The 27046-nt window shown below is 46.0% G+C and overlaps 2 protein-coding genes across 8 annotated transcripts in view; both read left to right on the top strand.

Annotated features, from left to right (window-relative positions):
• Yipf1 (Yip1 domain family member 1) overlaps positions 1-7172 on the top strand; it is a 33506-nt gene extending 26334 nt beyond the window's left edge. For all 3 annotated transcript variants that reach the window (XM_038334765.1, XM_038334764.1, XM_038334763.1), the window contains 2 exons: positions 1778-1894; positions 6949-7172. In XM_038334765.1, the coding sequence (XP_038190693.1) occupies positions 1778-1867 (90 nt within the window). In that variant the 3' untranslated portion in view covers positions 1868-1894; positions 6949-7172. The remainder of the gene's footprint in view (positions 1-1777; positions 1895-6948) is intronic.
• An 8526-nt stretch (positions 7173-15698) lies between these two features.
• The window catches only part of Ndc1 (NDC1 transmembrane nucleoporin), a 65827-nt gene continuing 54479 nt past the window's right edge, over positions 15699-27046 (top strand). For 4 of the 5 annotated variants that reach the window (XM_038334901.1, XM_038334897.1, XM_038334898.1 and 1 more), the window contains exons 1-6: positions 15699-15823; positions 16719-16839; positions 19888-19989; positions 22552-22726; positions 23425-23563; positions 26418-26526. In XM_038334901.1, the coding sequence (XP_038190829.1) occupies positions 15767-15823; positions 16719-16839; positions 19888-19989; positions 22552-22726; positions 23425-23563; positions 26418-26526 (703 nt within the window). In that variant the 5' untranslated portion in view covers positions 15699-15766. The remainder of the gene's footprint in view (positions 15824-16718; positions 16840-19887; positions 19990-22551; positions 22727-23424; positions 23564-26417; positions 26527-27046) is intronic. The other variant, XM_038334899.1, reaches the window with a different exon arrangement.

The raw sequence follows: 27046 nt of genomic DNA, 5'->3' as shown, positions 1-27046 counted from the left end.
ACTTTTGAAGGAGGAGGATAGTGCCAGAGGAGTAAGCTTGGGGTCATGCTCTGGCCTGCACACGCATGTACACGTGTGTCTACATACCACACGCAGGTAAGCATGCACATAGACACATACATAAAAGGGAGAGGAAGAAAACTATGTCTAGTCATGGTTCTCAGAAGACATTTTGTTATTGAAAGTGGGAGGAGGAGGAGTTCGCTGGGGAGTCACTTGAGCTGAGGGGTGCCAGCTGAACCAGACAGCTTCGCTCGGCTTTCTCAGTCTCCCCTGGGAAAGCTAGACTGGTGTCTTTGTCTCAGTGCAGTGATATGTGTGGCAGCCCCACGCCTGCCGAGGTTCCCCCATGACTGCACTTGAAAATGATCTCCAGGTCTTCCCTGAAGGCGCATACCTGGCGGGGACAGTGAAGGAAGCACCCAAGAGTGGGCCCTCAGTGGGCTTGGCGAGAGTCAGACAAGCCTCCATTTGAATGGCTACCGCTGACCTCAGAGACACCAGTGCCTACTGCCCCACAGTGCTCAGGATGGGCGAGGCCGGGTATAGACTCTGTGCCAGATCACAGGCTGTGTAGACTGCAGGCTGGAAGAGAATGTCTTTTAGAGACATCGTATCAATCTTTTTACAGACAGAACTGAAGAGGTAGAGGGCTTATCTGCAGGCACAGTGTTAGTGGTTAGTGCAGATGAGGGACCTGAACCATTCAGCTCTGAGGCTCTGGGAGAGGCCCTGAGGAGCCCTGGATGGGGGACTCTCTGGCCACTGACTCACTTGTGTCCCCTAAATAAAGGAAATTCCTTCCTTTGTGCCAAAAAAACAGCTGCAAGAAAAGTAAGTTTGCTCTGAAGAGTTTATAAGCTAGAGGGATACATGGGCTATAAAGCAAAGAGAAATTAAAGAGATTATTAAGTTTTAAGGTTGGAACAATCTGGGAAGCCCGAGTGTGTCCTGTTGGCGCCCTCTTCTGGTTAGTAATGGCAGAGCTGCTGAAAATAGTTTAGCTGTTTACCTTTGCACCTTTCTGAGCCTCTGGTAGCCCTTGGCATAGTAACAGTTTTACATACTCTTTGAAGGGAAGCTCGAGGCTAACAAGATGGGTGTTTTTCTGGGCTAACATGAGCATCTTCACACCTCAGGGCAGGAGGGAAGATCTTTGTTGCCTTCTCTCTCCCACTACCTCCTGATTCCTGACAGCTGAACTGGATGACAAGTGTGACAAGTGGAAGCACTTGCCACACACTGTCTTCACGTCCAAGCGCAAGTACTAGGAAGTTAAGCGTGCCCAGCACTTTCTTTCCAAGGTCCCTGCAGAGAGCCAACCGACTGGTTTAGCAACAGCCAGCTCAGAAGCATCTGGCTACTTAGTATCATGCCAAACCTGATGAGATGCAGGTAACACAGACAGTCCCTGTGTGGCTCAGTATTTGCAGAGGTGAGCTTTGGAGTCAGGTGAGCACAGCTGGAGTCCTGGTTCCACTGCTCATCTGGGCATACTGACCCGAGGGCCGTCTCTGTGAACCTCAGTTTCTGTACCTGTCAGGTGAGGATCACCGTAACGAGCCCTTGGGGTCGTTGGGAAGATTCGGGCATACAACTTAGCGCAGCCAGTGAATGGGAACTAAGTTTTAAAAGGTTGGGTGAGTGAGACAGACAGACCTGTGGCTGCAGTTCTGTGTGATGACTCGTGGTGGGGGAGGGGAGAGGCCCCAAAAACTCTTCACCTGGCTCCTAAAGGAATGCTCACCTGGCTCCCTCATGTGTCTCCTTCCTGCAGGCTTACTTCTTTGATGCCCCAGAGATGGACCACCTCCCCACAACTACAGCCACTCCCAACCAGACAGTTGCAGCAGCCAAGTCCAGCTAACAGGGAATGCAATTTTCATCTTGTGGGGTACGTTACAAACGGGCAGGGGCAACAGTTCTGTGTTAGCCTGAAGGCCAGGAGGCTAACCCTGTGTCTTTCTGCACACCTTCATGTGGGTATGTTTCTATTGCTGAAAATTCCGTTTTGAAGTCCACGCGCCATCTCCCTGACAGAGTTGGAAGCACGGGCTCTTGGGTTCCAGGCAGTGGAGTCCCTGCTCTGTCTTTACACCTCTCTTCTCTGCTTCCTGTGTGCTTTCCAGTGCACGGGAGAGCTTCTTCATTTCCTGACTGTCCCAGGGATTTCCCTGTACCTCTGTGACGTCTCAGGCCGGCCTCTGAAACCCGTGTTGCTCTCTTGAATGATCCCCTGGAGTCCTCTAAAGGCTTCTGAATGTTTGCGCCTCATTTGTTCAGGGCCTCTGAAGTTACCCCTCCCTGAATGGTTAGCTGAGTGGGTCAGAGCGCAGCAATAAGGATCCAGCTCCGTAACTTTATGTTTGCCTTCCTGTTCTCCCTCCTTAGCAGACCAAGGCTGAGCCTGTGTTTCGTGGACAAGTTTCCAGGTAGCTCAGGGTAGCCTCTCATTCACTACGTAGCCAAGGATAGCGTTGAACTTGAGCTCTTGCTCCTCATCCTGCTGCCCCTGGTTTTCAGATGCTGGTATTACAGGTGTATGTCCTCGTGCCTAGTGTGCTTCCCCCCACCCTTCCCTCTGGGTGAGAATTGAACCTGAACCCAGGGCCTTGTACAAGCTAAGCAAACATTTTATCGTACACTCCATGTTGAGCTTTGGTGGAGAAAGGCAATGACGCGGTTTCTCGGGCCAGGCATCTGGGGCTCCACCTGTATGTTAGTTTTAGGAACTAACACACATTAGTGAAGGGGTAAGGAAAGCTGAGCATTGGGCACTGCGCTTCTTGTCCGTTTCTTGAGCTTTCGCATTTCTTGAGTTTTTTCACACTTCGGTGACGACTTTCCGATCCAGCATTGCGTTGTCTTCTTCCAGATGACAGGACAAGATGGAGGATCTCCCAGTTTGGTTTCTCAGCCCCCTCCTAGAGAAACAGAGACGAGTGTGTTACCAGTGGCCTTTACACACTTATGTTGTGAAGGGAATTAGACCTTCAGTCAAGAGGAACGTTTGAAAGATGTCAGAAAGAAAAGGTCAGGTTGTAAAATCAGTAAAACAAACCTATTTCTGACCCAGTCTCCCATGGTCCCACACAGCCTTGGCATCTTCCAGCACTAAAGTGCCTCTGGCGTCACTCAGGACAGGGGAAGCTTTTTTGTGTGGTACCAGCGCTGGTACTGACTATGGCGTTGTACCATCTGTCGTGACCAGACTCACCTAGATGCCACCCACCACCCTTCAGCCACTCCTCCCTGACAGTCACAGACTGAAGCAAAGGTCCACTTCATCTGGGAACCACCCAGGCCTCTCAGGGCTGACAGGAGCATGGGGGTCTCCCGTGTTTGCGTCTCTTCACAGGTCCTGGGTTTTCTCTGCTCCCACACTGAGCCGTTGCTATTGCTGGAACACATCCACACTCGCAGTTCCATTGTCTAGAACATTCTTCCCTTCCACACACGTTGCTTACCTGGGGCTCCTATTTACACTATGCATACTTTATTCTTGTGCTCAGGACCCTGTCTGTCCATCTGTCTGTCCATCTGCCTGTCTGCTAATAAGTTCATTCTTTCAGCCACCGTTTGTCCTCCATGTATCCGTGTGACTGCCTGGTTAGAACTGGCTCCCTGAGAACAAGGGGTGGATTTCCTTGTCCACCACATAACCTTGCGGCCCGCAGTGAGTGCTCAGTTAGTGTTTGTGAGCACACTTGGCCTCTCAGTCTGTGAAGACCAGCTGTCCCTCAGTTCCTGTCTGCCTGAGCTGCTGTCTCAGGGTGAAGGATATATGCCAGGACCTGCAAGGCTAGTAGTCAGACCGAACCAGAGTGAAAGCCTGTTCCCACCTATGACATGCATCTGAACCATGGGTAACCTGTCTATCAAATAAGGACGACACAGCCTATATGAGAAGATTGTCGGGAAGCTTAGAGACAGTTTTTATAAGCTCCTGGCAGCTACGCACTCAGTAGTGAAACGAAAGCCACTGTCCTGACCATGGCTGGTGATTTATATTGAAATTTGCTGGGCCCCGTTGACTTTGCTCTGATACTTTATCTCCTTTTCATAAAAGGTATAGGAGTTTTCTTTCTTCATTGAGGAGTTACAGTTGTAAGTCCTTCAAATTAACAAGATGTCGTGGTTAGAGGAGCCTCCAGTGGCTCCCTAGCTGACGCCTGCCTTTCTTCTCAAGGATACGCAGCTTAGAATCAAAGGCCAGAGTAGGGTGGATTTCTGTCCTCATCTGTGTCGGTGAAGCTAAGGCCAAGAGCATACAATTCCTTGCTCTCAGTCACCCGAGTGTGGTAGCAAACTAACACCTGTCACAGTCTGCTTTTCAGACCACTTTCCAGGTTGCTCTGTCGTCAGTCTCTCTTACCAGGCTTGCCCATGATTGCGTGGATAGGAGGGTGAATGTGTGGGGATTGATTGTGGTCGTCCACTGCTGAGAATCATAACTGGGACTTGAACCCAGGTCTTGCAGAGCCAGCTTCTGAGTTTGCCCATCTGCCCCAATTTTTAGAGATGACATTCTTTCTAAAATCGAAATCTGCGGGCCACACTGCTGCCATTCAGAATTTTGGGGGACCCTCTTGTCTGGTCTAGAGAGCTGTGGTTCGTAGTGCCTGCTTCTTGACTGCATGTCTTGCTCGTGGCAAGCCTGGATCGTGTGTTCATTACCTGTTTTGCTGCTTCCCCCCAGTTTCTGTGTGCTGGGGAATCTGGGCACAGCTCAGCCTCTTCTTTACTTTCAGGTCCCCTTACAAGGCTGTGGTTTCGTGCGGGCTGGACTGGGGCTCATCCAGAGCCAGATCTGGGGAAGAACGCATCACTCCTGAAACTCGTGGGGGGCTCTAATTCCTGTGGCTGGTGAAAATGAGGTGGCCTTGCAGGCTGGTGGCTGAAGGCCACCCTCGGTTCCTTGTCCCGTGGGTCTCTTCAGGTGATCACAAACCTCGTCAAAGCCAGACATGGACAAGGGGTCAATAAGAGTCTGTTAGCAAAGATGGTAGTGGCATAGACCCAGAAGCAAGTGTTTCCCTTGCTTCGTTTTGTTGATTAGAAGCAAGCCACAGGTTAGCCCATACTGAAGGCAGGGGAGGGGCTCATACAAGGGCCTGAGACAGCCATTGTTGAGGCTGTTTTCCATTCTTTTTTAAAAAATATTTATTTATTACGTATACAATATTCTGTCTCTGTGTATGCCTGAAGGCCAGAAGAAGGTACCAGACCTCATTACAGATGATTGTGAGCCACCATGTGGTTGCTGGGAATTGAACTCAGGACCTTTGGAAGAGCAGGCAATGCTCTTAACCACTGAGCCATCTCTCCAGCCCCCTGTTTACCATTCTTCACCCGGTGCAAACCCATGGTGTATGCCTTAAGTATACTATTGTCAATCTGTATGGTAACTATTGAGACTTAAGTTTTTGAGGAAATATAAATAGAAGTTTTAGTGTTTTCTTGTCAGTCTTAAGTGGGTTGGTGTGGGGCCTCCTTCCTTTGCAGGAACACACCGTGGCTTGTTTGCATCAGGACCTAATCGCTCACCCAGCTAATCCTGCAGATGGACTTGTCTAACGTCAATGAAGAAGGCCTTGGCAGAGCAGGTCCCTTCCTTAGGCCAGAGTTCTCAGGGCTAGGACAGAATCTTGGTTGACTTGGCCCCTGTAGTGCTTGGCCTGGGTCTTGGCTGGTGACAGCACGGGCCACCAGAGCATGTTGGGAGGGTGAGCCAGCCTTTGTGAGATGAAGGCACGTAGGGATGATGGTTTCTCCGCTGAGCTCGGGGCTTCGCTGCTCATTACACTCGATAAGGCAATTCTGTTGGACTTAGAAAGACAGTCTCTGCCTCCGAGATCCTCAGTCTGATGGCGTGATCCAACCTAACAGGTCGCACCGCATGGTGTGAGAGAGTCATGGGAGGGAATGACTCAGGCTTCACAGGCAGGTCTCATTAGAACTGTGTCACCTTGGGAAAGGGGACAATCCAGGCTGTTCAGTGGGACACAGTGATACCCCAGAGGCACACATCTCTGAACAACAAACTCTGAGTCCAGCTAGAGAGAGACAGAAAGAACACAGGCAGCCATTGCCTAGCCCAGGTGCTATACCCCTCCTGAGAGTCGGTGCAGGGTGTACAGAGTTGACTCCTCTGGGCTGTGCACAGATCTGTAAGCTGGGGTAGCTCCATTTAGGTGTCAAGTCTCCAAATGAGGTAGTGATGAACAGCTTCTTTGCAGCCTCCCTGGCAGAGCATCCGTCGCTTTGCCAATAAGAGGGGCTGTTCAGAGGCCCGGGCACTGTGGATTTATGAGCTGGCAATGTCTTCTACTGTAAGCTCCGGGCTCCTAGCTTTCACAGAAGAAAAATGGCTTAAAATCTCAACAATAACCTTCCCTACATAAATCTGTGTATGAGGACAGCTTAGCGTGGAATGGGGTTCTTGTGAGAACATTAACCTCTTCTCTCCCGGGATCCTAGGGGAGCCTCTAATTACTGGTAAGCAGGGAAGCTGCCCCCTGAATAAGTCACTAAGGGAGCTAACTACAGCTGTCCTTTCTTGTGCACCAGCTTATTACCTGAGCTGCTGTTTCTCCTGTTTCAAGGTCCTGGGAAAGTCTAGAAACTATCTGGGCAGGTCTGCCTGCTTGTGGGATTGCCTGGAAGACCACCCCTGGGCTGAGGCACCTTCCCCCAGGCGGTGTTCAGTGTATGTGTGTTCCGAGCAGCCAGCAGTCACGGTGTACCCTTTGTTCCCTTTCTTGGAGGTAGATTGAGGACCCGGGACACTAACTGGGTCACAGTCCACTCTGAGTGCCGAGCTCAGGGCCTAACTTTGGGATCTGCGGGGTGGGAGTGGCAGGCAGCCCTATGACTGAAGTTGAAGAGCCATTTCTGCTGCGTATCTCCTGGGATCTTGGTCTTGAACCTCACTTTTTTTTCTTCCAGTTCTCTCATGTTTGGTGGCGTGTGGCTTTTCTGGACACAACGTCCACCGTCAGAAGCCAGGATGGACAACGTCAGCAGGGGACTCTGGTTGCGTTGAAGCCTTGTCACCTGTTTAATGAGAATTAAGTGTTGGCCTGGGGGTGACAGTCACATGCTAGAGCTGTGTCTAGTGTGTGGGAGGCCCTGAAAGTCCAACCCTGGAAATAAAATGCAGTGGTGTTCGACCTGTGTCCGACAGCTCTTCTTTCCCACGTTCTGATCCTCGCTATGACGAAAGCAGTTGCTGTGTTTGGGAATGAAAAGTGGCGGAGTTTGTAGGCAGGAAGAGGGCTCGGGTAGGGGTCGCTGAGTCTAGGAGATGGAGGCCGGTCTGGACAACATAGTAAGGCCTCGGCCTCCAGTCGCTCTCCTAACCCCGTAACAATTTATAGAGGGGGCACACCTCATATCTGGGGGACCTCCTCACAGAAATTAGCATTTAGACGTAGTCTAATAAGATGAAGGAATTTTTGCTTTGTTTTGTTTTGTTTGAGACAGCACCTTGCTGTGTAACCCAGGCTAGCCTTAAGCCTGTGAGCCTCTTACTTCAACCTCCCAAGTCCTATGATTACACATGCGTCCCATGTGCCCAGTCGGAAGCATGGGATTTGAGACTAAATCCACTTTAAGCAGAGTCATAAAGGGATTTGAAGTCCGCCATAAGCAGAGGCACCATAAAAACAGAGAACTAATGCTTGAGGGAGCCGCGAGGGGTCTGCGAGCGGGTAAGTTGCAGTTTCTTTTAAAAATGTTTTGAATATTCTATGTATAGTCGTCTCTGTATTATGTCTGTGTACAGTGTGTGTGTCTGATGCTCTCAGCGGTCAGAGGGTGTCAGGTTTCCTGGAACTGGAGATACGCAGTTGTGAGCCCCCATGTGGGTGCTGGGAATTGAACCCAGGTCGTCTGGAAGAGTAGCCAGTGCTCTTGACCACTGAAGCATCTCTCAGGCCCCCAGTTTCAGTTCCTCAGACCTCTACTTCCCGTCTTGGTCCAGTGCCCAAGCACAACATGTAAGCTGAATGTTAGTAACCAGCACTTCCAGGCGTGTTGGTTGAATGCCCACGAGGACAGACAGCGACCAAAGGTGAAGCTTGCGTACCAGATGGAAGCCCCCAGCACAGCGCCTGGCTCTGCTCCTGGCTTACTAAGTGCTGGTGGGTTAAATGGGTGCACAAAATGAGTTACTCAAGAGCTTTTTAAGTCTTGACCTGGACCAGCAGGTTCTTGAATGACAGGTTCCTTCCTGAGCGGGAAAACAGGGAAGCAGTGAAGGAGACAGGAAAGCTGGGGTCAGGAGGTCTTGCACAAGCTATGGCTCTTGCTGAGCAAGTATGTATGTATGTATTTATTTATTTATTTATTTATTTTGGTTTTTTTTTTTCGAGACAGGGTTTCTCTGTAGCTTTGGAGCCTGTCCTGGAACTAGCTATTGTAGACCATTGTAGACCAGCCTGGACTTGAACTCAGAGATCCGCCTGCCTCTGCCTCCTGAGTGCTGGGATTAAAGGCATGCGCCACCGCTGCCCGGCTCAACGAGCAAGTTTATTAAGAAGTGCAGCATCTGCTTTGCAGTTTGCAGGGAGAAATGGGGAACAGAGTCAGCAGAGAGCTGGAGCACAGTGAGATGACGTCAGCAGGAAGCTAAGCAAGCAACATTGCACAAAAGGAACACTGGCCGTCTCAAGTGTGTCACAGACCGAGAACACAGTGGCCTTGGAACTGATAACTCTGGCCTCTTCAGGGGAAAAAGCCAGGGTCCCGGGAACCAAAACCTAAACTCCTTTGAGGCCCTGTCACCAGTCCCAGACTGGACTTTACCAAGTGTGCCCCTGGGCAAGGACACAGATCTAGTGTTCTCTTCCTTCGTCCTTTCATCCAGGCGTCTGAGAGAGCCTTGGATGGGTGTGGCTCCCAACAGAGACTTCTGAATTTGTTAGCGTTGTTTGATGGGTAATGTGTTATGTTATTTTATGGTATCCGCTGACTCCAGAGTATCAACTTAAAACATCAGTGTTGTATCTCTTATTCATATTATAAATTCCTCCCAAGTGGGTGGGGATATGGTACATTCCATCACTCGGGTACTGGGGCAGGGGGACTACCGGTTCTAAAATCTTTGTGGTCACTGTGTTAGAGGAAAAGATCTCTGGGGCATCTGACAGTGGCAGTGAAATATGCCAGCTATAAATGCCTTACAGCACTCCCGCTCATAAGAGCTCATACAGCCAGGCTGACAGGGTATTTGAAAGGTGGGTGACAGGGCTTGGGGCTCAGTTTCAGTGCGTTGGTGGAAATAAACAGAAGACCCCTTTTTACAGTCTAGGGACCATGCTGAGGTTGGGTGAAGCCATCCGCAGGGTGCTGGGATTTTCTCTGCATTCGCTTCTCTTCAAGCCTTTACCTCTGGCCTGCGTACTCTACAGTGTCCGATGGACAGCTTTGACACGGCTTCTTCCTCACACACCTGCAGATGAGATGCCGTTGGTCGTACTCGTCACCTATGGGTCTCATTGACCGTCTGTGTCCTAGGTTCAAATCCATCTCTGTAGGAAACCTGTGCAGTGTTGAAAAGGGTGAAGATCTGCGTGCGCAGCCTGGATTAGATGCTTTGCTCAGCGTATGTGGGTTTCCCCATGGTTCTCTCTTCACTGGTTTTCCTCATGAGTTTTGACCCCCCAAAAAACAACAGAGATGGCCCTGCCACGTAGCCACAAGTGCAGTCTGGCCATGGGGACAGAGGAGGAACCTAAGCTTGCTTATCAATGGACTGAACCTTACAGAGTCTTTCCCAAGGCTTGGGGTTGGGTCTTCAGAACAATGGCCTGCTCTTATCCTGACACAGGTGTTCCCTGCACCCCACAGGGAAGCGTCACCTGTGTGCTTCAATCCCTTTGGCTCCCTTCAGTAAATGTGCTTGTGCAAGAGCTGCGGGTGTCCCAGGAGCTGTCTTTCAAAGCAGATGCCTTTTATTTTCCTTTTGCAAAGACTAATTTCATGAAGAGCTGGTTGCCTTCTTTCTGGGAGGAACTGAGCCTGCCGCTAACCAGATGGGCAGAAGGAAGGGTTATTTGCCACTCTATGCCCTTATATTTTACAAGGTTATAAAACATAAAAATCTATACAACTGAAGAATTTGAAATGATTTAGGAAAGTTTTGGTATTCTTAAAAAAATATTAGGGAAATTGAAAAACAAAATGAAACTTCCACATTTCTATGTGTTGCTGGGTGGTTCAGGATTTTTCAGAAGCGTCCATTATTCAGAGGTTAGATCTTCTTTGCCTATCTTCTCTATTATTCGCTTTTACTTTTAAAAAATGTATTATTCTCTGTTAATCACTTAAAAACATAAGACATTTATTTTTATGTGTATGTGCATTTTTTTTCCTGCAAGGTGTATCTGTGCACTGTGTGAGTGCAGTGCCCTTGGAGGCCAGAAGGGGGTGTTGAATCCTTGGAACTAAAGTTACACTTAGTCATGAGCCACCATGTGGGTGCTGGGAATCAAGCCTGGGTCCTCTGGAAGAGCAGCCAGTGCTCTTAACCACTGAGCCATCTCGCAAATCCTTTCTTAGTCATTTGGTTTTTCATTTGTTTTTTCCTACTAGTTACTTTTATACTTTTGGTTGTCAGCCTCGCCTTATGACTGAGCCATCTCTCCAGCCCATCTATTAGTCACTTAAAAACATTATTTATATATTTTCATTCCATGTGCATTGGTGTTATTTTCCTGCCTGCATGTCTGTGTGAGGGTTTCAGATTCCCTAGAGCTGGAGCTACAGACAGTTGTGAGCTTCCATGTGGGTGTTGGGAATTGAAGCTGGGTCCTCTGGAAGAGCAACCAGTGCTCATAACCACTGAGACATCTCTCCAGCCTCCTATTAGTCACTGATAAAAAAATCCTTTTTTTGTTTTATATTCCTTTATGATTAGAAATTATTTTGCTGTACTTTTGCTATTGTGTTTTTAGCTCTTGAAATCCTTCTAAGTTAACTTTCATTTATGATTTTTCTTTTAAAATTATTTCTTTTTCTTTTCTTTTTTTAAAAAGATGTATTTATTTATTATATATACAGTGTTCTGGCATGGAGGGCACCAGATTTCATTACAGATGGTTGTGAGCCATTATGTGGTTGCTGGGAATTGAACTCAGGACCTCTGGAAGAGCAGCCTGTGCTCTTAACCTCTGAGCCATCTCTCCAGCCCTGATTTTTCTTTTACTTTTATTTCTTCCCTATATTCTATCACATAATTATTGAGTTTTTATACCACTCATTTGTATGATTCTTCCACATCACATATGTTAGTTATTTTTATTCTATCCCAAGAGGAGTGGGTTATAGTTTCATGTGTCTTGTGCACATTTTCTGAATTGTTGCTTTTCTGAAGGGGACACCCCTCTCTCTGTTTTCCCAGGCAGGGAAAGAGAAAGACTTAGCAGCTCTGGAGTGGTCAAGGAATTAGGGGCACCTATTGCCACCTGACTAAGAGCCTGTCACTTTCTATAATGTACCAGATAATTTCTGAGCAAAAATCTCATTCAATGCAGCATCTTACTGGATGGTTTTGTTATTGGCAAGGAAACCGGGGCTCAGACAGCGACTGCAGATGGTTGTGGGTGCTTGTGACAATTTCAACCACTTCAGGGGACTGACTCCTCAGCTCCTGACTGACCGCTGTGGTGAGCTGGGAGCATCTCCCTCAGCAGGAGGGAATGTGGTCTGGCCAGGTGTGTGCAGGGGAAGTAGTGGCCTCCTCTAACTGGGCAGTAACTGTCCTGCTCCCTCCTGTAGTCTGTTCTTTGTCACCATACTCTCAGCCTTTCAACGCTTTGTCAGTTTTCCACATTACATATTTCTTTGAATTAGATATTAAAAGTGTTATGAGTGGACGTTTTATGATATACTTAATTTCTTATGTCCTATTCATTATTTTGTCCATTTAATAAGTATTCTTGCCCTTCTACTAATATGACAAGCTGTTTGGGAACAATAAAAAGCAAGACAAAGACCCTGCTTTTGTGAGGGTCAGGAACCAGCGGGGAGTCGGACGAGAGGAGGAAACAAATACTTAACAGATAATGATGTCGGAATATGATATACATGGGCGTGATGTCCCGGGCCTGTCATCCTAGCACAGGCAGGAGGACTGAGTTGAAGGGCAGTCTGGACTAAGAGGGAGACTCTGCCCCAAAAGTCCAAGCAAAGCAAAACGATATGAGAAAATTTATAAAAAGTAAAAGTGGTTTGACCAAGACGACTTCATCTTTCCCGTGTAAGCTGGGTCAGGATGTGAAGTCAGGTTGCCCTGGACCGGTGTGGTTGCTCTAAATGCCTGTTTCTTTAAGCCCAGTGGTTTATTTTGCCGCAGCCCCCTCTTCCTGTGGTGCAAATGGCGCTAGTGCTCAAGTACACCCCGAATCCAGACAGATGAATGGAGCCAGGGATGAAGGGGCAAAGACCAGAAGCTGCCATGTAGCACTTTGATGATAGCCTTGGCTTGAACTCAGTCACTTCGCCCCACACACATGATCAGGATGGGGATAAGTTTTCTCTGTCAACCTCTTAAAATTGGGTTTCTACAGTTGAAACAAGTGGAGGATGGTGAAGTAGACACCTCACAGAAACAGACGTCCGGTTTCCTGGAACCTGAGGTGTGCTTATGGAAATTTACTTAGACTGATTTAAAAATAGACATTTGTAAAGCTATGTATTGGTCACTCCTTCCAATCCTTGTTCCCTAATCCACCACCACACTCAGCGTAGTGCAGGTGGAGAATTCGGAGTTGCACATTTTCGCTCACTACTGATCCCATCAATGGGTTAAGCCATTGGTGGATTCATAATTTCACAGCAGTGTTGGGAAACAGAGAAATTAGGAGAGTTGGCTAAGGGAAGTGGGTCATTGAAGGTATACCTTGCTCCTAGCCTATCTTTCTGCTTCCCAGCCCCTCTGAAGTGAGCTGCCTTCCTCCACCTCATACCCTCCTGCCACCCATGATGCTCAGCTGACCATAGACCAAGACATCTGAAACCACACATCCAGAGGCTCTCTCCCTTAAATATTTTTCTGACTTACCATAAACTGATTCCTTAAAAGTTTTCTCCATGACAGGTTCAGAAGAAAGGTCTCTTCTTAGCCCCAGTTAATCTTTTTTTTGGGGTGGGGGGGTTTCGAGACAGGGTTTCCCTGTAGTTTCTAGAGCCTGTCTAAGAACTAGCTCTTGTAGACCAGGCTGGCCTCGAACTCAGAGATCCGCCTGCCTCTGCCTCCCGAGTGCTGGGATTAAAGGCCCAGTTAATCTTGCCGTGCATTTTGGAATATAATGTAATCTTAAATAAGCCAAGAAGCCAAACGGTTCAGAGCATCCTGTGTCATCTCTGTTTCTCTCAGTAGCCTATGAGTTTCCTCAGAGTCAGCAAGACACTGTATCTACCTACTTCTCTGCTTTTCCAGGGTATTGAATGTTGGCATGGCAGGCAATTGAGTATAAAAACATGCTCACAGTGATCATCCGGGGCTTTCAACTGAGGCCAAAGGCATCCAGAGAGCGGAAAAGGGAGTTTGAGTTAGTGAGAAGTTGTGTGTGCATGTGCGCGTGTGTGTAGCGCAAATTCTAATTGGCCTTAATATTACAAATCCGGAGTCAGATATCAGGGTAAATGCTGAAAGATCAGAGGAGTAAAGGAGCCAGATACAGAGCAACATTTTACCTCTACCAAATTCTCAGACCAAAGGGGGCAAGATCCTGTCCACGACTCCTCAGACAGTATGGTCTCTATAAAACTTCAGACTGGGGCTGGAGAGATGGCTCAGAGGTTAAGAGCATTGCCTGCTCTTCCAAAGGTCCTGAGTTCAATTCCCAGCAACCACATGGTGGCTCACAACCATCTGTAATGGGGTCTGGTGCCCTCTTCTGGCCTTCAGGCATACACACAGACAGAATATTGTATACATAATAAATAAATAAATAAATAAAACAAAAAAACCCAAAAAACTTCAGACTGAATCCTGAGCTCCTGTCTCCTTCTGTGTTATAGTCCTCTCTCTGCCCAGCCATATCACTCCTGTCTCCACCTCCCTAGTGCTGGGGTTAAAGGTGTGTTCCACCACTGCCTGGCCTCTATGGCTAACTAGTGTGGTTAGCTCCGCATTCTGATCTTCAGGCAAGCTTTATTTGTTAAAGCAATAAAAACCAATATCATGCGTGTGGTGTGTGTGTGTGTGTGTGTGTGTGTGTGTGCATGCGTGTGTGTGTGTGCATGCACATTTGTTTCTCTGTGTGTGGAGGCCAGAGGTCAGCTTCGTGTGTCGTTCTTCAGGCTCCCTCCACCTTGCTTCTTTCTCTGGCCTGGAGCTCTCAAAATGAACTAGGCTCACTGGCAAGTGAGCTCCAGAGATCACCCCATCTCCACCTGCCCACCACTGGGATTATGAATTCCTACCTGTGCTCAGCTTTTTCACCTGAGTTTGATGCTTGTCTTTTGTCTTCATAGTTCCATGGCAAGCACTTTGCTGTTTATGGTCATCTTTCTTCTTTGTGGAAGCTGTTTCACGTACTCCAGTGAGTCTCACGCTCACTAAGGATGACTTTGACCTTTGCATATTCCTGCTTCAGTTTCTTGAGTGCTGGGATTGCAGGCATGTGCCAATGTGCTATGATGTTGGGGTGCTGTTGATCAAACCTAGGGCTTGGTGCACGTTAGGGAAGCAGTCTACTAACTCAGCCACACCCCCTTCAGTGGCTATCTTTTTATAGTATAATATTTACATCTTCACCCCTTGACAGGATGTTGTGTTGTGTTTTTATCCTTATTTTACACCTGAAGAAATAGAGGCTCAAGAGGATCAAGTCACTGCACTTAACAAGTGTTGTAGCTCGAGTTAAATACAAAACACACTTTTCTTAGCAATAAAATCCATTAAAAAAAGAGTTCAGAGAATTACTGAGTATTAAAAGAGGGCTGCAGAATCCTTCGCTTTCACACTTTTTAGAAAGGTGGCATTCTGAAAAAAAGGATTGGAAAAAAATCACATTTCAGTTATTTCTGAATGTGTAATATCCTTACTCACTCCCAGGACTAGTATAGCTTTATTTTTTAAAAAAAAAGGGGGGGGGAGAAAGGAAGGCAGAGAGATGGCTCAGAGGTTAAGAGCAATGGCTGCTCTTCCAGAGTTCCTGAGTTCAATTCCCAGCAACCACGTGGTGACTCACAACCATCTGTAATGAGATCCGATGCCCTCTTCTGGAACGCAGGCAGAACACTGTATACAATAATAAACAAATCTTTAAAAAAAAAAAAAAAGGAAGAAAAGAAAAAGAAAAGAATAAGGAGAAAAAGAAAAAAGGACTACAGTTCCCAACATGCTTCACGTTACACCTCGAGCCTATAGTTTGGAACTCCAAGTTCCAGAATGCAACGCTCCTCCCTTTGCGTTGCAGGGGTTGTGGAGACTACAGTTCCCAGAATGCAGCATCGCCGTCCCCTGCTTTTGGCGCCCCGATGGACCCAGCTTCGTAAGGACGTTTTGAACTCCAGAGTACGGTTCCTCGAGTCACAAACCCCCGGGGGACATGTGACTAAAAGACAGTTCTGGCCGGTGGAGCCTATTCAGAAGACGCCGCGGAAAGATGGTCTGGTGGCTGTGGAGGGCTCTGCTCAGGCAGTGTTTCGGGCAGCTCCAGTTGGGTCCTCGCGGGGCCTTCCTGTCTTTGAACACTGGCGGCGGGCGTGCACTCAGTCCCCAGCACGCTTGAGAGCAGGGGCCGCCATCTCCATGGCCACGGCTCCGAGTGGGCCCTGCGTTGGCGGGGCGCGGGACATCCTTTGGCGCGTGAGTTAGCTCGCGGTGACGCTCACTGCCTCCCTGTGGCTGGGTGGGCAGGCAGGCTCTGGCCGTGTGGCGCGCTTGGCTGGAAGTGTCCTGTCTTCGGGATTGGGCGCAAGGGTGTGGGGGTGTCTTCAGTGGAAGTTAGGTTTGGAGTGTTGATCTGGAGTCCGAAGTGGAAGTTGGTCAGCGCGGGTGGGATGAGTTGAATGGGAATTTGGACAGGGTAGGAAAGATGTATTGCAAAATGTTAGTGATTCGAGCTACTGCATAATAAATGCCTTGATTCCCGGGGTTGCGAAATGGGAGTGGGTGACCTGTGCAAAAACAATGTGATGTGACCTTAGCAGACGGTGGGGCTGGGAAGAACCCAACCGAGCATATATTCTTGATTTAAGACTGTCCCTGCATCGATTCTGTGTATGGGCGGAAAGAGAATAGTATTCTTTTCCAATAGTGTTTCTTTTTTAATCTGGAATGAACTACAACCCAGTAGCGTTTCTACCTGGTTGTACTGTAATCTATCCCAGGATAAAAATAAAAGGATATTTGGGTCTGTTTGTTAACCACTTGTATCACCAGTCACACTAAATCCTGTATAATTTATTCCCGTGTTTTCTTTATCCGTGGACATGTGTGTGTTAGTGAGCACGTGTGTACACCCAGAGAACCAGAAAAAAAAGAAAGATGATTTCACCCTCACCTTAAATGCACTTGGTGTTACACTTGACTCTGTTCCTGACAGTCCACGGTTCAATAGTGTTGTGTGACATTACAGAGTGGACTATGATTTGGATATAAATAGTAGTGGTTAACGTTAGTAACCTATATGAAAAGGCAGGCTTTGCATAGCTCATTAATGTAACGGACTTGATGATTGAGGAGTTCTGTTCAATTGTAGGTTTTGGGTTGGAGGATAGTTAGAAGTATCATTTGGTCGGTGTTGCTTCTGCCCGTCTGTACCACAGCCTTTATAATCTTCACCAGCGTTGATGTGTTCCATCCTATACAGTGGCTGTCAGGTAAGGGGGGGGACACGGGACACGAGGGGGGAGGACAGGGGGGACGGGGACGGACTCTGGTTACTGCTTATGTATTGTTGATCCATCAAGACATTCACTTTTAGATAAGGTAAAGGCACGCCCTGAATAACATAAACTGCATTTTGTTATATAAAAATAAGTGTGTCAGATTTTGTATGATGACTGAACAAAGCTCATTAGAAGACTACATAAATAGCTAGTTATGGTAGTGTGTACACCTGTAGGCCCAGTGTCACTTGGGAGGCAGAGGCAGGACGATATGAATTCAAGGCCAGCCTGGGACATAAAGTGAGAAAAAGTAAAAGACTACACACAAAGACTTGCCCTTTGTCTTTTCCTTTAAAAAGATGTATTTTTATTTTTTATGCATGTAAGTATTTTACCTGCATGTATCTGTGTTCATCGCATGCACGCCTGGTGCCTGTGGATCTCCTGAAGCTGGAGTAGCAGATGGTTGTGAGCCACCATGTGGGTTCTGGGAACTGAACCCAGGTCCTTTGGCAGAACAGCAAGTGTTCTTAACTGCTGAGCTCTCTCTCCAGCCCTATTCCCCCTTCCTTAATTTTTGTTTGTCTTTTCTTTTGACAATTTATTGATTTTTTTTTTAATCTTTTAGAGTAAGAGTACTGTCCCTGTCATCTATTTAAAATTGTAGATAGAAACTGTGACCTGGAGTCTTTAAAAAAAAATGTCAGAACTAGCTGGTTAGTGGTACTTTTTTTTTTTTTTTTTTTTTTTTTTTGAGATGAGATTTCTCTGTGTAGCTATAGCTTTGGAGCCTGTCCTGGAACTAGCTCTTGTAGACCAGGCTGGCCTCAAACTCACAGAGATCCATCCACCTGCCTCTGCCTCCTGAGTGATGGGATTAAAAAAAGTGTGTGGCACATTCTTAGAACTCAGCTCTTAGGAGGCAGTAGCAGGAGACACTGGGGTTCCGGGTCAGCCTGGGCTTCATCTGGAGAAACTATTTCAGAAGCAGTGAGTGACAAGACAGAAGCTACATAGATATTTAAGGAATCCTGCCTTCTTATTGTGGCCGACAAAGATAGAGAGGCCCAGATAAAGAATGACAGGGAAGACTTAGGGGAGAAGGTAGAAGCAGGCTGAAATGTTTGTTGGGGTCTTTGGATGTAAAATGAAATTAGGACATTTGGGAGCCGGAAAAATGGCTGAGAGGATAAAGTGCTTGCTGCTCAAGCGTGAGGACCTGAATTTAGGTGCCCAGCACACACATAAAGCCAGGTGTGTGTCATGCATCATAACCCCAGCGTTGTGGTGGAGCTCACTGGCCAGCCTAGCCAGCTGCTGAGCTCTGGGTTCAGTGAGAGAGGTTTGGTCAAAACAGCAGAGGAAGAGACCTAGTGTCACCCTATGGCCTTCCAGGTGTGCATGCATGAGCAAGCATGCCCACACAAAAATAATTTAAAGCAATCAGCGAGTTCATTGAAATGTAGTTATTGACTTAATATCAGTCGTAGCCATTACTGTGTGCCAGGCCCTAAATACCTTACATTTGTTACCTCTTTCCTGTATTTCCGCTTAATGAGGTGGTGTTGTATGTGCTTTGTGAATTCAAAGCTAAGGTTCAGGCTAAAATGATCTGTTCAACATCCAGCTAGTAAGTGACTGAAGTCTCTGACTTCAAATTTGTTTTCTCGCTGTGACATAATAGATAGTTTTCAAAAATATTTAATTTGGGCAGTGATAGCACACACTTTTAATCCCAGCACTCAGGAGGCAGAAGCAGGCAGATCTCTGTGGATTTGAGGCCAGCCTGGCCTACAAAGCGAGTTCTAGGACAGCCAGAGCTGTTACATAGAGAAACCTTGCCTTGAAAACAAAACAAAACAAAAAAGTTAAAAGATAAATATTTTCAGACTAGGTTTTGAAATCTTGAAAGTATTCTCTAATATTAAAAAACACAAATTACTTTGGGAATTTTTTTTCCACAATATGTTCATTTCTTTTTCTTCTCTTCTAAGAAACTGCCAGCCATCAAGGAGTTAGAATTGTGTTGTTTGGCCTTTGGGGGTATTGCTATTAATCGGTAGAGCCATGCTTTTGTTGATGTGTGTCAGCCTTTGCTGGGGCACATCGGACTGACGAAACTAACCCATGAGCTAGTGCATGGCAGCTGATTAATTGTGGAGGCCTAAGAAATGCTGCGGTTAATCTTGGTCTCTGAATTCTACTTTGAAAAATAATTGCTTTCTTTATTAAGTGAGTCTGTTCAGCAAACATGTCCCATGTCTCTTTCTTTTGTTCATATTTTTAGACAGTAACATGCATAGTTTGAACTTGGAAGCACGTTGGTTGCTGGGTTTCTCTCAAATGCGAGTGTTTTGGTTTTCATGGGGACATCGCTGGTCTTTGTTATTTAGCCCTTTAGATGACTTTTAAATTACACCGTTCCCATGTTACTTTGACTTTAGCTGTAGGCACTAATTGCATTTACTAAGTAGAGTTTAAAAATTCTGTTTACATTTTGAAAAGAAACTTGGTATGTTGCTGTGTAGTTTCTTCGTGGTGAGATGTTTGCATATGGTTGTGTTTTCTCTGTTACTGACATCTGTGTTATTTAAAAGAAATTCTAATACCATTTTTTTCCAGTACCCAGAACAAAGTCTAAATAACTCCCTTTGGAGTTTTTGTGTCCTATTGGACATGTCAGCAGTGTACAAATAAATGCTTTAAAAAAACAACAAAAAAAGGCAGGCTTTTAATGTTAAGACTATAGTTGCGGATTCTGCTGAGATGGCTCAGTGGTGAAGGGTGCTTGCTGGGTAGTCATGGGGACCAGGGTGGTGTCTAATAGGTGCCTGGAACCCCAGCTCTGAGGGTTCATGCTCTCTGTCCTGTGCTGTGTGCACAGGTACACAAGCATCACAGGTACACATATGTTCACACAGACTTCTGCACACACAAAGTTAAAAGCACTAGTTGTATTTCGAGCTCTTGTTGTATTGCTATGCACTGACAGAACTGTAAAACCGAATGGGCTGCACTAATTCATTTCTTGTCTTCTAGATTCGTTCAATGACTTATGTAGTTCCCGTGTCATCTTCTACCTCCTGCTGCTATCAGTGGTAATTATAATAATAAGTATCTTCAATGTGGAGTTCTATACAGGTAGGTTTCCGAATTTTAATCTTTTTAAAAGTTTGAACATCAGGGGTATGGCATGTGCTTGCAGTCCTAGCACTAAGAAGGTGTGAAGGAGGGTCACCACAAGTTTGAGGCCAGCTGTAGCCATGCGGTGGGTTAGACAGTTGTCTAGGTTAGATGCTAAGACATTGTCTCAAAACAAAACAAAAATAATTTATTCTACAGGGCAGAATTTCAACAATGTGTTCATAGTCATGTTCTGTTATTTCTTAAGTGTGACACTATTATCTTGGTGTTTCTCTTTTGAAGATACATTTAGGGCTTTTATGAGAGACATTGTGTGAGTCTGCTTACAGAAGTCAGGTATAGACACTGGGCAGAGTCATAAAGACAGAGTGGAGTAGTGGCACCAGGGGCCACAGGCGAAAGGTCATTGGCCACTGGGTAAGGTTTGTTGGGAGGATGGAAGGGTCAGGAGGTGGTGCTGGGCTGCTTGCCAGCAGGGTGAGTGTCCTCATGTCTCAAAACTGGGTATTTATAAAGGATTTAAATCATAGATTTTACTTTTTACCACATTGAAAAATAGATGTAACCCTTTTAATAGTTAACAGTGTTAAAGCTCTGAGTTAGCAAATGAATTATGAAATAATTCCTTATGGGGTACAGAATCAAATCTGGGCTGACCTCAAATTTGTAATCTTCCTGCCTCAACCTCCTGGATACTAGGATTACAAGCATATGTCACTGGCTTTGTGAGGTTCTTTCTTCCTCCACTCCCTACCCCCACCAAATAACAAAGTCTGTAGTTTTATAATATTTATTTTTTTAAAAAAAAATGGGCTTTGCCTTGGTGGAATCCTGGATTCCAGGGCATTTTTTACTCAGTTTACTCCTTTCGTACCTTTTTAGACTCCTGAATTTGTCACTTGAGGTTATTCAGATTATTTATTTATTTGTTTTCCATGACATTTTCCCTCTCATTTTAGCTTTTAGTATTAGAAAGAAAGTTCTATATTAAAAAAAAAAGCAGTATGTAAAATTTGAAGTCCTGACTGGGTGTTGCAGCCTACTGTTTTTCTTTGCTTCCGTAGTGTTTCTTGCTGACTGGGTCTCTGTCCATTCTAATCCTGTTCAGAGCTCCCTGGCTGATGGGCTGTGTTCTCACACTCTCTCCTATGCTCCTGGGTCATCTTCTGTATGTAGGTGGGCCAGGTGAGGGCGCTCAAGTTAGTATTTTATTTTATTTTATTTTTTGACACCAGGTTTCTCTGTGTAGCCCTGGCTGTCCTGGAACTTGCTCTGTAGACCAGGCTGGCTACAAACTCAGAGATCTGCCTGCTGTGCTGGGTCAAAGGTGTGCACTTGTGTTTCAAGGCCTCACTGGTCGTGTTGGCATGTCCTGTAGGAGTAGGCTTATGCTTGTACTGTGAGCCAAGCATCTTGTGCTCCCAGCTTGCTCCATATCTGTGAAGTGTATTTGCTCACAGGTACACTGGCAGGTATGACAGAGTCCCGGGGGCCATCTTTGACCCAGCATGGGAGCGGCCTAGAGGAGCCAATGGCTGGACCAGACTTTGAAGGAGGAGTTGTATTAAGCAGACGACAAAGAAGAAAAATGATTTTCTAGGGAGAAGATGGAACTTGAAAGAACGTTGAGTGACATGATGGGGTTTGTCGCAGCAGGAAGTCGGTCACATAGTTGGCTCTCAGGGCAATTTTAGTGGGGAGAGGAGAGGATGGCAGCTTCCTCCCTAAAATGCCGAGTGTTGGAGCCCTTTCTTTACACTTGGTTCTTGCCCACACAGCATCTGCAGCACCTCTTTTCTTTGGGTATACTAGAAGATTATCGTGTGTCTGTGCCGGGCAGCCTAGACATTCCCACAGTTGTCCTCCAGGGCACCAGAGAGCCTTTTGAAATCCCCATATAGAAGCTTGTGAGCAGGCTTAGTGGGGAAAGGAGAGGGCCGGCTTTAACCTCTACATAGACCTCCTTGCAAATAAATAATTTGTAATAACTATAAGCATTTGATTCACATTCACCATTGTGATTTTTGTCTTTGTGGCTTATTTTTCAGAGATGAACTCTATAGTGAATTTCAAATGCTGAAATAAAGGCAATTTGGAGCTATCTTCTAAATTATTTTTTAGGAAAATGTCAGAAATAGCATTATATTAGTTAGTTGGGAATATTAATTTAAAGAAGTGAAAAGGCCATATGTATGGGTACACATCAGTAATCAGGAGACAGGCAAGGTTGGATATCAGTAGTTCAGATACATCCTCCACTCTGCAGGTGGTGTGAGGCCAGTCTGGGCAACACGAGACCCCTGTCTATAAAACAACAACAAAAACAAGAAAAATGGAAAATGTTAATTATGTCTCTTTAAGTCCTCATCTCTAGATTCCCTGGTTTTTCTTGTATGTGTGCCTCTTTTTATTTCATTTTTTTAAAAGCTGGAGTTGTTAGCATAAGAGTTTTCTGTACTGGATTTTCATTGCTTGGGTGTTCGCAGTGAGAGGGGAGTGAAGCTCCTCCAGCTTCAGGTTCTGTAGTTACAAAGCCACGGTGCTGTGCTTTCTCTGCAGTTGTGCCCACCATCCCCGGCTCCCGACTGGCCCTGATAGGGAGGATCCTTCACCCTCAGCAGCTCATGCACTCCTTCATCCATGCTGCCATGGGAATGGTGGTGGCGTGGTGTGCGGCCATCATCACCAAGGGCCAGTACAGTTTTCTCGTGGTTCCCTGTACTGTAACTGAGAGGTATAGTAAGTGTTTTTTCTTCTTTCTAGGAACCGTGCTTGCTTACCAAGTCAAAGGAGCCCTGTGGAGATCAGTAGTATAGCGCTCTGCCTTCTAGGCTCTCACAGAAGTTCCTCTTTCTGTGTATGAAGTGTTAGTGATAGTTTATGTTTCAGGAAATTAGCGAATTTTAAAGATATTTGTATGTGGAAGGGGCTGTGAGGTGCTGTTGGGTCTCTGGGAGTGATTCAGGGACAGTGTCGGCTGCTTGAGAGTTGAGAATGATAGTCATGGATGCAGACATAAATATAATGGGAGAAGGTCCAGTGTGGTGCTCCCTGATTTCGTATCTTCCCGGGAACTTTAAAGACACTGTCCAGAGGCCCAGAGAGGGATGCCCAGTTAGAGCCATGAGAAGCCCAGAGCTCCAGCACCTCCAGAAGGTGCGTGCGGATGAAGTCAACTTGCCTTGGAAGCAACATGACTGTTGTGCACATTCTTACCTCGGATTTCCAAGGAAACAGCAATAGTCAGGATCTCGTGCGTCAAGGGAAAATGCTTTTGTTAATCTTTTGTTTCTGTTTACCTAAAGTGAGTCATTTTGTTAGAATTGAGGCATTTCTTAAGTGATTAACTTGGAATCTTGCCTTCTGGCAAGTAGCCTTAAAACAATAATGTGTTTTTGACTGTTGAATTAATAGCTTAACTTTTCCCCTCAGTTTAGATAGCCCTGCTGCCCAAACCTGCATGAATGAACATCACCTGTTTTTCCTCCTGGCTGGAGCATTCATGGGCTACAGCTACAGTCTTATGTATTTCATTAACAACATGAATTATCTCCCGTTTCCCATTATACAGGTAAGATATAATTTGAGCATTTCCTTACCTATAATACTAATGTCTCTTTGTCTATACATATGGCCAACTTCATCTGATTAAGTCAAGATTTGATCAGTAAAACTGGAATTTGTCAATAAAACTCTGTGGGTAAAATTGCCTGACTGCGTGTTCAGATCCCATGAGAGTGCAGTAGCACAGGTGTCTGATCCCAGTTTGAAGCTCAGAGGTCAGCCACCCTGGGGTGCAGGGTGAGCAGTACAGCATACAGAGGTGGTCCTCTGCCTCCACAAATACCCGTTCCCACCCAGACTCGTCTGTCTTCTCTCTCTCACACACACACACACACACACACACACACACACACACACACACACACACTCTTTAGCACCAAAATCTTCAAAAGGCGGTTTGGAAGACCTTTGTGTCCGTGAGACTTTGATGTGTTTTTGAGAGCTCCAGCCACCCTTTCCTGCTGCCACTCTGAGCATGCTGCTCTCGCTCTTGCCTTTCCTGGTCATGGTAACACTTGCTGTGGTCCAGCAGGCTGGAGGAGGATGACAACATTCATGTGAAGGGCTTTGTGTAGCCATCTGCTTAGGGATGTGCAAGTGATTTAAGACCCTTTTAGAATAAGGTATAGATGTGTAGATACAACTCTTTCATCTGGTTTGAGTGGTGTAGTAAGACTGCTTCAGTTCGGGTGTGAGTGTGTTGCACAAATGCATGCTGTGTATGCTTGCTCACTTGCATGTGTTGAGGCTAGAGATTGAAGATGGATGTCTTCCTCAATTGATTTTCACTTTGGATTTCAAGACAAGATCCCCACTTAATCCAGAATGTATTAACATGGCAGAGTAGCTGCTCCTGAGCTGCAGGGACCCTCCTGTCTTGGCCTGTGTCATGCTAAGCCCATAGGCACACACTGCCACTTGTGACTCTGCATGAGTGTGGGGATCTGAACCCAGGCCCTGAGGCTTGGATGACAAACAAGTGACTGACTAAGCCATTTTTCCTGCTCATTCACTAGGTTTTTTTAAAAAATTTAATCTGAAGCAGGTGAGATACTCAGCAGGCAAAAGTACTTGGCGCACAAATCTTATGATCTGCACTGACTCTCTGGATCCCACAGTGGACCAGCTTGCAAAAGTTGTCTTCTAACCTCCAAATGTGCATTTGGACACATGGCTGCTTGCAGAGAGATGGACAGACTGACAGACACATACACAGAAGTTTTAAAAAACAAAAGCCTCACCTATAGGATTACAGCCTGGAGCTGAGGCATGTGTTTCCGCTATTTCTGCTTGTGTTTTTATGCATTTCATTTTGGCCCTGGCTGTGAGGCCTGGGCACTGGAATTAACTTTAGACCCAGTCTCTTCTCACTGGCTCCCTCACTGGTGGAAAAGAAGTGAGGTGTAAAGCAGTCGTGTGCTAAAGCAAATTTCGTTCATGAGAACCATGTACGAGGGTTCTCTCAGCTAACGTGTCGCATGCCTGTTGCATGGGTGAGCAGGAGCTCCTGAGAACACATCTGTGAGAAGATCTGAGCCTTACCTTCCTGAGGCTGTGTGTGGAAGAAAAAGCTTCCTTTTTAGGAACTCTTTACATTTGTGAAGAGGGATTTTAAAAGTAGGGGTGCACCCAGAACATCTTGAGAAAATTCCATAAGTGTCAGAGAAAATAAGACTCTTCTGATCGTCTTGCTGGACCTCCGGGTGAAGTCTACTTAACGTCACAGATGTGCAGTGTACACAGCTAATAGTTGACAATGCTGAAAATGATTGTTTCTACCATATAATGCTAAATTATAGGACTTTTTATAATTTCTTTTGATCAAAAGTTTATTCTGAAATAATAAACTCTCACTTCACAGTAACTTTGTAAGAATATATATCTTTAGACAGGGTTTCACTGCATAGCCCAGGCTAGTCCTGAGCTCTGACTCTTCCTCAGCTCCCCAAGTGCTAGTGACAGGCATGTGCTACTACTATACCTAGCTTTAAAATCTTAATATTTAGCCAAAATTTATATTTGGGACATCTCTTGCAGCTACAAGTGTGTAGCTGTCTGCCTGGATGGGCACTGTTTTTTGAGGGTAGCAGGGCAGTGGGGTCAGAGAGGCGAAGATAGGGTGATAACAGTTGAAATGATGGATCTGGGTGACTGGAGCTGTCCTCTCATCAGTCAGATTTGTGCCTTCGTTTTTATTGTGATAAGTTTCCTTCCCTGAAAGGCTGAGGCGAAAAAGCACGCTGGCTTAGGCTTTTCACTGTCTGAGAACATTGCTCATGCACAGTGGTCTTGTCTTGTGCATGTTGACTTGGTGATCAGAGCAGGGTGAACTGATAGGAAACAAGAAGACAGGCCCATTCCTTTTCCTCTCTGCCTCTAAAGGGTGGTGAGATACTTTAGTCATTTACTTGATATTGTCAGTGTTTTTATTTCTGATCTTAGTTATGGAGTGTAAAAATTAACTATTTAAACATTAGAATAGTTTTGTCTTATTACACGATTATTGTGGGTCTTTAGGTTCTAAATTACATTTTTATTTCTCTCTCTCTGTGTGTGTGTGTGTGTGTGTGTGTGTGTGTGTGTGTGTGTGTGTACAACTTGTACCATATAGGTCTCCTGTGGCCTAAAATGCAGATCATCAGGCTTGGCAGGAGGCGACTTTATTCACTGAACTATCTCATGGGCTCCCAGTTATAGTTTCTTTTGTTCAGATTTAATTCTTTCTGAGTACAGGCATGCTCCTGTACCATCTAGCTGCAACCCTCGCTCTTAATGATTGTGTTTCAGCTTCTGCCTCTGCTAGAGTGTCCCCCCAGGATGATACTGAATGTGCCCTTTGACTTTTTTCTTGTTTTCCACAGCAGTATAAATTTTTGCGCTTCAGAAGATCTCTCCTCTTACTAATTAAACATAGCTGTGTGGAATCCCTGTTTGTGGTCAGAAATTTCTGCATTGTGTATTATTTTTTTGGTAAGAATTTCTACCTTCTAATATAGTATATTATTAGCTCAGTGTAGAAAATGTCAGTTGCAAAGTTACTCTTTAATGAATTAGTATTTTTTATAGTTGTGCTTGATCAATTAAGGGAATTTTTATTGAAGGAAATGTGATATATACATGTAAAATACTCATTAAACAGAGAAATCTCTTATGTTGCAAAACAACATAAGCTGTTCGCTGTTGTGTTCGCCTCAGAGAACCAGATGCTGCACAAGGCAGCTAGGATGGGACAGTGGACTGAAGGCCGAAAGCTGGGGGACGGGGAGGGGCTGTTGAGGGTGAAGTGTTCAGGCATGCGTGCGGTGAGACAGTTCTAGAGATCTGTTGCACAGTGGTCAGCCAACAGCTCTGTGCTGCACGGCTAAAGACAGTAAACATGGCAGGGTCAGAGGACAGCTTGCAAGAGTTGGTTGTCTCCTGTCGCGTGGGTTCTGGTGCCGAGCTCTTACCTGCTGAGCCACTCACCAGCTCAGAAGCAACGCAGCTACAC

Source organism: Arvicola amphibius, chromosome 6 (assembly GCF_903992535.2).
Source record: "Arvicola amphibius chromosome 6, mArvAmp1.2, whole genome shotgun sequence".
NCBI classification, from domain to species: Eukaryota; Metazoa; Chordata; class Mammalia; order Rodentia; family Cricetidae; genus Arvicola; species Arvicola amphibius.
Note: the sequence above shows the minus strand (reverse complement) of the source record. Positions and strands in the feature narration are given on the sequence as shown.